Here is a 14,123-nt window from a genome sequence, read left to right as displayed (position 1 = left end):
CATTTAATTAATAATTTGTGGAATATAAGTTAAGCAGCAAAATGCACCCACTTTTAGCCATCTCAGGAGGCGGCCATTTTGTCACTTCTGTCGACTGAAGATAACATCGAAGTTGCTCAGAGCTCAGATAACGACCAATCACAGCTCACCTGTTTTCTGAAGCTGAACCATTATTGGTCGTTATCTGAGCCTTGAGCAACTTTGATGTCATCTTCAGTCGACAGACGTTACAAAATGGCCGCCCCCTCAGCTAGCTAAAAACGGATGGATTTCTCATATTCCACAAACATAATATTAATCAGAATGCCGTGTTTAGACTAGTGGGCCTTCATAGCACATATTCTGAAAAAAAAATATGTTTGGGTTGACTTCCACTTTAATTTATTCATGCTAACCACGTATAGTCACAGGCAAAACAATAAAATGTTCCTCCACTAGATGACAGAAGGTACATAATGACCCGGAATTGCCACTTTTTGTGAATCTTTTGCCAAGTGGTTTGCCGTGAGATTTTTTTCCGATGTGAAATATGCGCCTTGGCTGAATAATGGTTGAGAAACAATGGTTTCAACTGACCCAAGCAGAGTACTTCTTAAAGAGAAATGGCAGTTTTGACCTGTGCTGAAGCCACACGGAGCACTTTTCCTCCTTGAAGGAGTCGCAGGCCGTCTGTTTGTGGGAGTGGACGTCCATCCTTCAGCCATGTCAAAGAGGGTGGAGGAATACCCGAGGCCTCACAGTGAAGCTCCAGTACATTATTAACCACCGAGGAAACTTCGGCTGGTACACCAGATGTCTTGATTTGTGGAGGTTCTGAAAATAAAAGTTAAGACACATAACCATCATAAATCCAATCAATGGTGGGGAGAGAAGATAAAGGTCCTGCTAAGATTTCCACTTACCAAGAACTTTCAAGTTAAAATGGCGGCTTGCTTGGCCAGCTGTGTTGCTAGCGACACAGGTGTAGTGTCCTGTGTCGCTGACCTGAGCCTGGAGGAACTGCATTGTTGTATTTTGGTTCAGTAGTCTTAGTTGGGTGTCGTATGAGAGAGGTCCCCCCTCTTTGAGCCAGGTGAGGGATGGGGCTGGGGTTCCATCCGCTAAACACAGTAGAGAGGCCAGGTTTCCTCTAACTACAATCACGTCAACCGTGCTCCCAGCTCCATCCAGAATTGGGGGGACTGAGAGAAAAAGAAAAGTGTTAACTGTCTAGAGCAGTGGTTCCCAAACTTTTTTGTCATGTGTACCCCCAAACTCTTTCGTCATAATATGAGTACCCCTCATTCATACGGCTTGAAAATGACTTAAATCAATCAATAAATTAAATAATAATTAAAAAAAAATCAATTATATGTTGCCTTGAAAATGAATATCTAATATAAATTTAAAACTATGAAATCAAAATAAATACAAATATGCCATAGTTTTAAACTCTTATACCATTTACCACAAAAAAATTGGAGCTCACTTCAAATCCTCTTTAAACAGGAATTTCAACTTCAATTATTGGGACCACAAGACTTGACTTCCCAAGAAAACAAGTTGTTGCACACACATAACATTTCATTGATGGGCTTATGAAATGACTAAGAATGTTTAGTTATCATCTTGGAAATAAAACAAATGTTTCCATGTACCCCTTGCAGTATAACCCTGGTTGTGAAACACTGGTGTAGAGAATATCAAAGAATGCACTACAAGACTACAAAACATTATCACATGTTGGACTCACCATTCACATGTAGGTTGTAATGTCTGTTGTCAACTCCTGCTCTATTTGATGCGACGCAGGTATAAGTGCCACCATCAGATACTTGGGTGCGTGTTATCCTGGTTCACACATCCAACGTGCACAGTAAGAATATTGATACAGTTTGAACTTTTGCAGAAAATTGCAGATGGGCCTCAAACTTTTCAAGAACACGCGGCATTTACCAATGGATGTTTTCAATGATCACTCCACACAATGGTTATAGAACACTGATAGTATGTAATGCAAGAAAAAATATTTATAGCATTTTTTGACATTGTACAACATTATAGAATTCCAAATAGCATTCTATCTTCAACATTGACTTAAATTCACCAATATAGTCACGATTTTTTTGACTGTGTAAATGTTTGGCATCGTGTTCTTAAGTCCATTTGATTGTAACTCGCAAATATGGATTTGCAAAATGAAAATACAAATGACTTCATAAGGGCATGAGACTGCAGTGTCGGTCGCACACAACAATTAGTTGTGCAGTTATATTTAAGGCATGTCGGACTGGGGCTACACAAAAATGGTATAAAATAGTTCACTAGAGGTGTGTGCACATACAGTATTGAGCTCCTCGCTCCAGTGGTGGCACATAATATACTTCTTCTTTTGTACTATTTTATACAGGGCTGTCCCGGCTAGCCGACATAGTCGACGTCACCGATGACGTAAATACGTCGGCTCGTACAACATACCGTCGACGACGAGCGCCGATGACGTTTAATACGTCGGCACGCACATATCGTCAGTGTCGATGATGTGAACACGTCAAACACGTGCATACCGCCAGTTGAAAACAAGTGCGCACAGCATAAAAGAAAGGAGAACAAAAAAAAAAGGAGAACAGCAGAAATGGCGCCGGTTCGTGCGTTCAGGGCGGGGAAGAGGAGAGCGGCATCATGAAGCAGCTAAAATGCAGACAAGAAAGTCCAAAGTATGGACATATTTCAACGAAAAGTCAAACGAGTTGGTCATCTGTATCCCTTGTAAAGCCGAGTGATGAACAAACACCTGAAGCGACGTCATCCAGGTGCTGCTGGAAGACAACAGAAAGCAAAAAGCTAGAGGATCGGAAGTCCATCTAACTAAGTAACTACTAACTAATATGACCCGGTTTTACTTAAGTTGCTGTTATGTGCGACGTATTATTAACGTGCATTGTTGAGTTTCATTTGTCTAAGCAGCGGGTTGCAGTCAAAATTACAGTGTTGTGTTTCAGCTTTGTGCATTATGGGGCTAATGTTAGCTATTTCAATCCAGCCAAATTGTGTTGGTACTTTCAGGTTACGTAACTGGTTCCGTTTCTTTATGTACCCACAAACGGTAACACGCGACATCTGTTTATATATCCAAACCACGGGCTACCCCGGAAAGATCTCGGTCTCACAGTCTTTGTGCAGACACCGGGCGCAACACAGCATGCACATCGTATTTAGGACGATGTCCTGCTTCCGCTGCTTAAAAAAAACAAAAAAACTAGAGGAAACACTGGCCTGCTTACCATACTCCATGACTGCTGTCCAGAACAGGCCCATTGCATTTGTGGAGGGTGTTCCTCATTGGACTTTATTTATGAGTTAGTTAATTTTTACTTATGCTTGGGCTGCTTAACATGAGCTCACACATTGTTTCACTGTAATGCATGGACAGAGAAATACCTTATTCATGTTCACACATCATGATGCTTGCCTAAAAGAGATGTGAGTGTTCGTTCAATTTCAAGTTTTTTTTTTTTACTTTAATAAACAAAGAATTTTAAAAAAGTGTACAGAAGTGGTTTTGTAAATTAAGAATTGTTAACCCAAAAATGGCTTGATTAGTTGAAAAAATGATTGTTAGACTAGTCGATAGGTTAATCGGGAGAAAAATAATCATTTGGGACAACCCTAATTTCATAATACTCCTCTATATAATGGTAACAAATTAGCATGTTAAAAGTGGATGTCCAGAGCTGACATTCTGAATACAGCCCAGTCCACAGACCTACCGTAGCACCTGTCCAGCGGAGAGAAGACGTATGTGTGAAGACAGTGGAAGGGGAAGGCCGTTTCTGAGCCAATTAAGCTGTGGCGCAGGAGATCCTGTTGCCACACACTCAATGTTGACTGAGTTGTCAAGTACTGTGGTCAATTCCTTGACTTTTTCACTGTTGCCCTCGATCTCAGGAGGCACTGAGGGAGTAAGGGGAGCTCAAGGTCATGAACAGGAGAGCAAATACAGTTGGGCTAAATAAAATGCAAAACATTTGATTTTTGTATTTGACCAACCATATATATTCAAATTGAATATCCTGTCTTCTTCTCCTGCACTGTTGGAGGCTACACAGGTGTACTTGCCACTGTCAGTGGTGTGGGTAGCAGTCACAGTAAGAATGCTACCATCTGGACTGATCCTAAGCATCATCATCATCATCATTAGCAGCAGCAGCATCATAATAGCATGGCATAGCATAGCATAGCATAGCATAACATAGCATAGCATAGCATAGCAGCGATATCCATATGTGGCATTTTATTTTTTGGCATGTATAGCAGTATACCTTAAGTCCGTATTCCCTGCCTTGTTGATGACTTCGCCATCTTTTAACCAATGGATAGTTGGAGTTGGCGATCCCTGGACATGACATGCCAGTTGTATGCTTTCATCTAGCAGGACCCCAATCTCACTGGGTAACTCTGATCCAGAGATACTAGGGGGAACTTAAGAGAGCGTTGTGTATATTAGCGCCAGTCAAGTGGATGCACTTCAGAAATGTAGCATACTAGCTTGAGAACTTTGTCGACATAACACTTCAAGTGCGAGTCTCCAGGTACCTTGTATGGTGAGGTGGTAGTTTTTCTGCACTTTGCCTTCCACATTGGAGGCCAAACAAGTATAAGTGCCACTGTCAGACATCTGTGACCGTGCAATCTGAAGTTTGCTGCCTCCAGAGAAGATGTGCATCTCCAAAGAAACTGAGCTCTCTAAACAAATCACATTCACATAGTCATCATTCTGTAAAATGAATATGACAACGTCATCCAATGTTAAACGTTTTTAAACAAATAAGGAACCTGTTCAAACATAGAAACCACATGAGCACAAAGAACACCAAGACGAAACGAGGTCCTTGCATATCTTCACGGGGACAGGTTTACCTATTGGTTGTCCGTTCTTCAGCCACGTGAGACTGGGAGGAGGGATTCCAGCAGCATCACAAGCCAAGGTGACTGGGTTACTGATGGTTTCCACAACTTTTTCCTCAGCTGGGCCATCTATACGAGGGGGAACTACAAGCGACAGCAAAATAAGTCTTTACCTCAGAAATCCAGGGACATATTTCCCCCATGTGCTTAATTCAGAAAAGGTGCGCCGTGTTGCACCTTTTTGGGCTGCGCGGATTCTCCTCTAGACTTAAGTGTGTCACATACGTACCTTCGTGAAATGGATGCACTCATGGTGGAGCGACCCTGAAATGAGGGCATTCCCTGGCAATTCTCTCAACTCGGGTTATTTCACTGCTGCTGATGGCGGGGGATGACTGCCGCATGCCGACTCAGCTGATTTGTGCTGACGACTAACTGACCGCCTAATGGTTGTGTACGTGTCCCTACACCATTACAATAACGACCGAACATCGAAATTATATCATATAAATTGGTGAAAGAAAACTATAAGCGCCAGCTGAGTTTTTTTCATCACCTGTGAGGAGCTTTTACACATGCTGATCGGTTGAAGTGCAGATCAGAAACAATATAGTCATAATAATGGACCATGAGTTATACATTTTGGGGGATTTGACTGTGTGCGCGCCACGCGCATTGCAATGCTTGGCAACCTGGTCGGCCAACTTCCACTTGCTTTGCATCGTCTCCTAAGCGTTGAGTCATGAGCGCGATATTCTGATTCAATTGCCTGAATTGGAATTATTAGAAAAATGAATGAAAAAACACATGCTCCTTCAAAGTAGCCTGTAGATGAGTCGCGTACACGTCACTGGTGAGGATCAGTATAACTTCCGGGTCCACTAGTTAATTTTATATTTAAAGTGTAACATATTTTCCAGGTGCATCTTTTTGGAATGCACGTCTCAGGAAAACGTCCCACGATCCGTAAATTAGGGCCTCCCTCAGACCGAATCGCGATTCTTTGGTGGATGTGCACGAATGCCAACGTTACGGACGGTTGGTGTGTCAGAAGCCTAGACGGGGGACAATCACCGCACCTTGAACGTGAGCATAAAAGGTGTGTTACCGTGTGTAAAAAATTGACTTAAGCACGAATGGGAGAATATGCCCCTAATGCATATCAAATAAATGATCAGCTAAACCTGAATACCATAAATGTTCAGGTGGAAGTTCTTGTCCATCTGACCAGCAACATTAGTGGCCTTGCACACATACTGTCCAGTATCAGACACCTGAAAATAAAATAATAAAAAATTAGGAAGATGTTTAATATTGTAACTCAATGATAATTGTGCCTTTATATATTAATTTATGTAAACATTTGCATTTCTTGTGAAAGCTGTTATAGTCTGCTGAAAAAATAATTTGTAGCATAGCAAAGTCAAGGTTTCCCAACAGACAGGAAGATGTTTTAGCAAACAAAAACCCCTTTGGGTAAAAGCAAAGGACATGAACAAACAACTTGACAAGACAGCTCATGAAAAGAGTTCAAAACTACAATTGAACAAAAATGAGTCTCACCTCAGAGGCTCTGATCTGAAGCATCTGCCCCCCGGCCAGAATGCGCAAGTTGACAGACTCTGTCACCATCCTTCCATTCTTGTACCAGGTGATGGTGGGAGGAGGAACCGCATTGGATTCACAGGCCAAAGTCACTGATTTACCCGCAAGCACATTCACAACCACGGGGGAATCCCCATTATTGTCACGGATACTTGGAGGAACTGAGAGGCCAAAAAGAATGGAAGGTTTTTACTCTCACATTTGATGATTTGTTTCTTACTGTACATAGAGGGAGGGACTGACCAAAAACTGTGAGGTAGATGTTTTTGTAAGCCTCTCCTGCTGCATTCATGGCAACACAACTGTACTTTCCGCCATCAAATACTCTGGCTTTCAAGATTTGTAAAGTACGACCACCTGCAGGCACAAATTAATCGTATTGACTCATTCATCGCCAGCACACTGATTAACTGTCACAGACTAATTCAGTACTTCTCCTTGACATCAAATGAACGTACCCGGCATGATGAGTGCATTGGTGTTGGCCTGAATTGGACCCCTGTCATTTAACCAACTCAAGGTAGGAGGGGGGAAACCGATGGCTTCACACGACAGGGACACAAAGTTGTTCACCACGACTGTCACATTCTCATGGTTTAGGCCTAAAATAGTAGGAGCAACTGAAAGAAAAAACATACCCCCAGAGTTATGTATGTTAGGAAAACCAGACCGAAACTAACACAACAAATGAACACTTTACAGTTTCTTGATCTTACCATGCACATTAAGATTAAAGGATTTGTCAACACTTCCAGCCACATTGTCAGCCACACACACATAGCGTCCCGTGTCAGACACTTGAGCTGTCAACACCTGACGTTTCATACACATACAGACAAAGAACACATGGTATTAAATGTAAGCATTAATTAGAAGACAGTGTCGTTGAGGGTCTTGAAAGGCACAAATAAAACGTATTATTTTTATTATTATTAATAGCTATACAGTAACAGGCACAGACATGTTACCTGAAGTGTTCTGCCATTGGACAGAATCCTATGAGGTCCATCAGGGCTGACTGGCTCACTGTCCTTAAACCAGGTGATCTTGGGGGCGGGGTTTCCATCCACGTGGCATTCCAACAAAGTTGTTTTATTGACCAAGACCGTCACCTCATCAGGCAAGTCGTTGTGTCTACCTCTTATTGTGGGAGGCACTGATATAACACAGATATACAGCGTGTACACACAGTCTAAGCCCACACTCACATACTACATAGTGTACTCACGTAATACTCTAACATCATACTGAATAGAATCTTCTCCTGCTTCATTGACAGCCACACAAATGTATCTGCCCGAGTCCTCCGCCTGAGTTCTGGGGATCTGTAACACTCTTCCTCCTGACAATAAAACACTGACATGTTGGCATGCACTTGCTTGTTCTTCCTTTCTGCTCTTTCTTTCAGTTATTTCGGTCTCACCTGGGATGATCAGAATGTTGTCATTGGAGGTCAGAGGCTGGCCATCTTTGTACCACGTGAGTGTAGGAGGGGGTACGGCATTGGTCTCACAATATAGAGAGATTGGATTATTGAGTATCACATCACGAGCGTCCACTCCAAAGCCCGATGGGGACAGCGTATCACCAGTTCCGGCGGGTCTGTTGAAACTGGGTGGAACTGAAGAAAAAGGTAAGAAACAGAAAAAAAATGTGCTGCATATATTTTCAAAGGGATTGTGCAAGTATTTCAATCGTGGATAGTTTTAGGGTTAATGGGTAGTACGTGAATCTCATTCGATGAGGTTGAATGTATGATTTAGAATAATAATGGTGGTTATTTAAAAACAAATACAGCAATGATGTAAAAACCCATAAAATTCACTGTTGGTCTCAGGCACATGTCATCAGTCAACCCAGTTCACCTTGTATATTTACATCAAAGTCCTTCTCGTCCTCTCCAGCTACATTAGTGGCTATGCAAGTGTAACGGCCAGTGTCGGACACCTGAGCATGTCTGATCTCAACAATGCGACCATTAGGTGTGATGGACACGTGCTCATCTGCCCGTAGAATCTATAAAGAAGAAGCATCAGCGGGAGCAAAGTGAGTTCAATTTACAGACATAATTGCGGCCACTCAAAAGGAGATAATGTACCTTTCCGTCCATGTACCACTGCAGTGCTGGGGTAGGAAAGGCCTGAGCTGCACACTCCAAGGTCAGTGTGCTGTTGACCTTGACCTTAACTTCTTTAGGTGCTAGTCCTTCACCCGGGATGTCATTTTTATCGATTTGTGGGGGAACTGGGGTCAATAAAGAGAAACAAGCATTAGCGGGTATTTAAATGATGAAGTGTAAGACAGTTTAACTGAAAAAGGTACAACGTACTCCTGGCGTGAACTCACCATGTACTTTGATATCGTAGTGCTTGAATGTCTCTCCAGCCTCATTAGTGGCAACACAAGTGTAGCGCCCAGCATCCTCTTCTTTTGCATTAAGAATCTGCAGGGTGCGGCCACCTGGGAAAGGATAAAGGAATTTCAGATTGTGAATGTGCACATTGTCAATGCTCATGTTATTTGTTTGAACAATATATTACTAACTTCAAACGTGATGTGGCCAGATGTGAAATAACCTTTGGAAGAATTCATGGTAGACTTAAATATAATAACATAAGTCTAACCTGGAAGAACTCTGGCATTATGACTGGACTCGAATGATATGCCATCTTTGAGCCAGGTAATCAGCGCAGGTGGGTACGACTGAACTTCGCACACCAGTGAGGTGGGACTACTCAAGGTTACCGTCACCTCTTCCGCCGATCCATCCGGTCCGGATCCAGCGATGGTGGGAGAAACTGACGAGAATAGACAGTCAAATAATAGAAGGCGACGTTTTAATTTAGTAAGTGGATGATCCTCAGCGGATTCCTGTTCATGTACCCAGGACATTGAGGTTGAAATGGCGGCTGCGATCCCCTGCCTTGTTTGATGCAAGGCAGCTGTATCTGCCAGTGTCAGCCACTTGCACACCAGAAATTAGGAGGTAACGGCCATGAGACAAGACATGGTGGCGTCTGTCAGGCAGTAATTGTTTCCCATCTTTCAGCCAAGTAATTTCTGGACTTGGGTTACCTAGAAAAAAAGGAACACAGAGACTTAAGTATTAAGAGACTTAGGTATCTAAAAAAAGTTTGAGGACTGGTGATAGAAAAGATATATTTCAAACCCAAACAATAAACGAAACATTTTCCCCTTCAATGTGGGCCAAACGATCAACCAGCACATCACCAACGAGATCGTGTGGCTTTTGCTTTACTCAGTGCGTGAGAAGAGCCTGGAGTTGTGCCAGGACAACTTGTGGCTACTTCATCATGACAAGATGCCCGCTCAGTTTCCTGAGCATTTAGCAGCTCCGGGCCAGGAAGAATGTTGAAATTCTGGAGTGACCTCCTTCTGCAGCCAACTGGGCTCTGCGTGACTTTTTTTAATCTTTCACAAGCTCAAAAGAGTCAACAAGGGGACCCATTTTGAACAGGATGGCTGAGACAATGGAGCTGCAGAGAATCCCGGAAGAATCCGAGGAGTGCATAAAGGTGTAGCAGAGAAATCTGGGAAAGACTCCAGAGGGATTATCTTAAAGGGGAAACTTTCAAGTTTGCAGTTTGGATTTATGATAAATCTTTTCTAACACAAATCGGATATAATGTACTTCACCTGAGGCCTCACAGGTCAGAGTAATGTTGTGTCCCTCCTTCACTTTTGTATCCGTAACACTTCCTCCTTCTAAAATACTTGGTGGAACTGGTTATGATTAGGTAAAAATGTGTTCACAGGTAATCATTATCTCCAATATGCATCGAAAATATAAAGACTACGATTCATTTACCTAGGATGTTAAGGTCAAAATTCTTCTTTTCTTCTCCAGCACTGTTCGATGCGATGCAGGTGTACCTGCCAGCGTCCTCAACTGCAGCATTCATTAGACGTAGGCTTCGCCCACCTAGACAATAAACACATTCAATTTAATTACCACCATTTGCCACTTCAATACTACACAGTATCTCAAAATTGTATTCTGTGTATCGTAAATCATCAAGAAATTGGGCTCTCAGGCTCTCAGCTGTAAAAACAATCCTTTACTTCTCTGATGAGGCTCAAGATGACAAAGTATCGTCAGAGAATTCATGATACCTTACTTTTGAATAGCACCATCATCTATATGGAACAAATAATGTTCATGAGTGGTCTACATAAAATGGCCGTGTAAATGAAGTGTACCTGAGAGAACACGAACAGAACTGGTCCCTCTGATTGGTCGACCATCCTTCAGCCAGGTGATGGCAGGAAGAGGTACGCCAGAAGCCTCACAGTTCAGCGCCACAGGGTTCTTCACAACAACACTGACATTTTCTGGGAACTGAACCTCACCATTGATGGTTGGTGGGACTGGAAATCAGAGCGTAAATAAGTCAACTAAAGCAAAATGAAATTAGACTAAAGAAAAACGCGGGTTACTTCATACCATGCACACTGATGTCATGTTTGTTGTCTGCCTGCCCTGCCACGTTAACAGCAATACAGGTGTAGCGTCCCGTGTCTGAAATTTTTGCATCTTTAATCTGAAGCAGCCTTCCCTCATTAAGAATCTTCGCACTATGCAGGCCTGTGATGGGCCGTCCATCTTTCAGCCAGGTGACCGCCGGCCGTGGCACGCCATCTGCAGCACACTGTAACATCACATCACCTCCTTTTGTCACGACGACGGCATCAGTGTCACCCTCGCTGTGTCTGATGGAAGGGCGGACTAAAGTGAGAAGAGCACATACAGTAAGTTGGTACATACAGTATGTTTGTTTCAGGAATATGTTTCTAGGCAACATCAGTGGTTCCTCATGCAGTTAAGATACACAGCACAATATTCAAACAGATATTTCGGTTGTAGGTGTTTCATATTTTAACCATCGTTTTATCGGACGGGGACAGATTACAGGTATAATTTGCCGTAAATGAATTAGAATTGACTGAAGCAATAAATGGATGCCTCAAATCAGTTAATGTGTACGAACCATAAACCTGCAGGTTGTACTCCTTGGATGTGCTGCCGGCGGCACTGGAAGCCGTACAGACATAGGAAGCCGCGTCTGCCCTATCAGCGTTGGAAATCTGCAGCTGACGACCTCCTGACAAAACCCTGAGCCGCTCGTCAGACTGGAGCATCGCACCTGGAGCAGCAGTCATGAAACGTGAGAATTTTACCCAAATACCTTTCAGTGTTGCATACATGGTTTCGTGAGAATTCTTGAGGTAAATAAATGTCAGAATAAGTAAAAAAAGATGCGCACAAAACATATTACACCATACATATATCATTAACTGACGGGTAACAGCAAATATTTAATTTTTTAAAAAGAAAGTAAAAGTAAGCGCGTTGTATAGAAGCATACTGGTGTTATTGTTGCTATAACACTGCTGCTACATAAACAGTCAAACCTACCATCCTTTGTCCAGCTTAGACTGGGAGGTGGTATTCCACTGGATTCACACACCAGTGTGATGAGACTTCCTTCAATCACTGTGAGTGGTGACACCTCTTCTGAGCCTCGAATACTTGGTGAAACTGTAGTGGTGATAAGTTACCCCAAAAAAGTGCTGAGTACTTTGTCAACTTTAAGGTGCGTTTCACTGAAATCTGAAGGAAACAATCACAGTCCATAATTGTTCTTTGCTATATGAGAGGGATGATTTGCACTGCACTGATGTGCATAACACAAATTATATACATTGTTTGGATGCAACACATACAGACAAAGCACAGAACTCACCCCACACATTGACATTATAGTTCTTCTGTGTCTTGCCAGCAATGTTTGTGGCCTCACAGGTATACCTGCCGGAGTCCTGCACCTGAGCACTGTCAACCTGGTAATCCATTTCACAGAGAAAGAATTATTTTATGATGATGATGGACACAAATATTGGGACGCCTGATCATTACATCTCCATATATTCATTGCTGACGTACGGAAATGGAGAGTTTGCCCCCCACCACTCTTCTGGAAGGACTTTCCACAAGATTTTGGAGTGTTGATTGATTAATTACTGTCACGTATTAATTGATTTGTAACTATGGTGCATGAGAACACTTAAGGAAAATATACAAGACATACACAGTGGATACTGTACACTAAATAAAATGTAGGAGATGTCAATTTACCATTTTTTAGTTGACTGCAATGGTATATTTCCTACCTTGAGCAAACTTCCATCTGCTGAGAGAGTCAAACCAGGTTTCCTGAACAGTGGGCGGCCATCTTTGTGCCACAACAGAGTGGGTGGGGGAATGGCATCACTCAGACAGTGCAGCTCCACAGGACTACCGAGCATCACGGTGGCGTTCATTTCCTCGCCTTTGATGTTGGGCGGCACTGTGTGCATATTTTCAAATAAAATCCCTAATACATCAGACTAGATCGTTAAATGTATGCAATCACTAAGATTGTCCTGGATCTTGATTTCATTCAACAATATGTTTATCATTGTGTTGTCAGTTTGCAATTTAATACTCCCACTAAGAAATCTTTTCATTACATTACCACAATAACAAACCTTCTGTCACAAAAAACTAAGCGTTATTATCTTTATGAAGGCAGAAAAAATGTCTTATATTGAATCCTATAATTAGTTCATACAGTTGTTAAGGGGAGCGTGGAGTCCTACAGATGTATTACAATTTATTGTTACCCGAGGGTGTGATCTTACTTGGTACATGAACTTCTAATTTGGGCATCTGGTCTTTATCTTGTGCTAGGCCAGCAGCGATAAACTCATTCAACAATTTTTGTGTATTTACAGACATGGTAGCCTCTTTGCCAACGCATTATCACTATAATAATCATATATAATCCGACATCCTCTGCAAGGAGATGCATCCATCCACTTGCCGCTTATCCTATAGGGTCGCGAGTCTGTCGGAGCCTATCCGAGCAACTAAATTAAATAACCTTAAATATTGTATGTCAGTCTGCAATTATATTGCCAATTAAGTACTGTAGTCTTTACTCACTTTTTCTACATTCATTATTTCTCTTCACAAGACACTCTACTTGTTTGCTTAAGTGTGTCCTGATTGATAAAATGACTGCAAGGCAAGAGCTAGTCACTAAACAGGCCTTCAACTCAGTATTTGGTCGGGAGCGGGAAGCTGCTGAAGAATGGTAGCAATTACCACAGCAAATCTGCCTTTATTTCTTAGGACAAGCGCTTCTTGATCTTTCAGAGGAAACACACACCGTGTGGATGTTTGCATTCCGCATACATCCAGTGCCTGTTTAAACAGACATGGGAGGGAAATACACACACATGTGCGGCCTCCATGATTCCCTGCCTGTAAACTGTGTCTTACGTTGCCAAAGTGACATCCGCTTTGATTGGAGTTGTATACGCCATCATGTTCAGCTCCCTGCAGGAAGCTGACAATGTTTATTGAAGTTAAGCTTATTCTGGCCTCACTTCCTCTCAATACACATACTTTTCAAGACCCCTGTGACACACCACCAGTGTGATCTATCGGTCTGGTGGAAGACAAAGTACAGACTGATGTCAGTAACAATTTGTCAATAAAACAAAGAATGGAAGGTTGGAAAAGGAACAATGGAACAAGCAGAGCTTTTGCTGCTTGCTCCTCTGGG

The 14,123-nt window shown here is 42.3% G+C and overlaps 1 protein-coding gene across 5 annotated transcripts in view; it reads right to left on the bottom strand.

The window, feature by feature from the left end:
- hmcn1 (hemicentin 1) overlaps positions 1-14,123 on the bottom strand; it is a 99,559-nt gene that overhangs the window by 22,850 nt on the left and 62,586 nt on the right. For all 5 annotated transcript variants that reach the window (XM_086046267.1, XM_086046264.1, XM_086046266.1 and 2 more), the window contains 29 exons: positions 12,685-12,860; positions 12,258-12,354; positions 11,930-12,052; positions 11,502-11,657; positions 10,958-11,239; positions 10,714-10,881; positions 10,322-10,435; positions 10,150-10,236; positions 9,376-9,567; positions 9,117-9,290; positions 8,839-8,952; positions 8,591-8,736; positions 8,358-8,508; positions 7,916-8,113; positions 7,721-7,834; positions 7,461-7,648; positions 7,209-7,305; positions 6,951-7,112; positions 6,736-6,849; positions 6,451-6,653; positions 6,080-6,161; positions 4,900-5,031; positions 4,576-4,725; positions 4,302-4,461; positions 4,030-4,154; positions 3,750-3,933; positions 1,733-1,830; positions 903-1,181; positions 617-813 (listed from right to left, as the gene is read on the bottom strand). In XM_086046267.1, coding sequence (XP_085902393.1) covers positions 617-813; positions 903-1,181; positions 1,733-1,830; positions 3,750-3,933; positions 4,030-4,154; positions 4,302-4,461; positions 4,576-4,725; positions 4,900-5,031; positions 6,080-6,161; positions 6,451-6,653; positions 6,736-6,849; positions 6,951-7,112; positions 7,209-7,305; positions 7,461-7,648; positions 7,721-7,834; positions 7,916-8,113; positions 8,358-8,508; positions 8,591-8,736; positions 8,839-8,952; positions 9,117-9,290; positions 9,376-9,567; positions 10,150-10,236; positions 10,322-10,435; positions 10,714-10,881; positions 10,958-11,239; positions 11,502-11,657; positions 11,930-12,052; positions 12,258-12,354; positions 12,685-12,860 — 4,463 coding nt within the window. The remainder of the gene's footprint in view (positions 1-616; positions 814-902; positions 1,182-1,732; positions 1,831-3,749; positions 3,934-4,029; positions 4,155-4,301; positions 4,462-4,575; positions 4,726-4,899; positions 5,032-6,079; positions 6,162-6,450; positions 6,654-6,735; positions 6,850-6,950; positions 7,113-7,208; positions 7,306-7,460; positions 7,649-7,720; positions 7,835-7,915; positions 8,114-8,357; positions 8,509-8,590; positions 8,737-8,838; positions 8,953-9,116; positions 9,291-9,375; positions 9,568-10,149; positions 10,237-10,321; positions 10,436-10,713; positions 10,882-10,957; positions 11,240-11,501; positions 11,658-11,929; positions 12,053-12,257; positions 12,355-12,684; positions 12,861-14,123) is intronic.

The sequence above is a fragment of the Filicampus tigris genome, chromosome 12 (assembly GCF_054856515.1).
Source record: "Filicampus tigris isolate MCC_2025a chromosome 12, RoL_Ftig_1.0, whole genome shotgun sequence".
Classification (NCBI taxonomy): domain Eukaryota; kingdom Metazoa; phylum Chordata; class Actinopteri; order Syngnathiformes; family Syngnathidae; genus Filicampus; species Filicampus tigris.
Note: the sequence above shows the minus strand (reverse complement) of the source record. Positions and strands in the feature narration are given on the sequence as shown.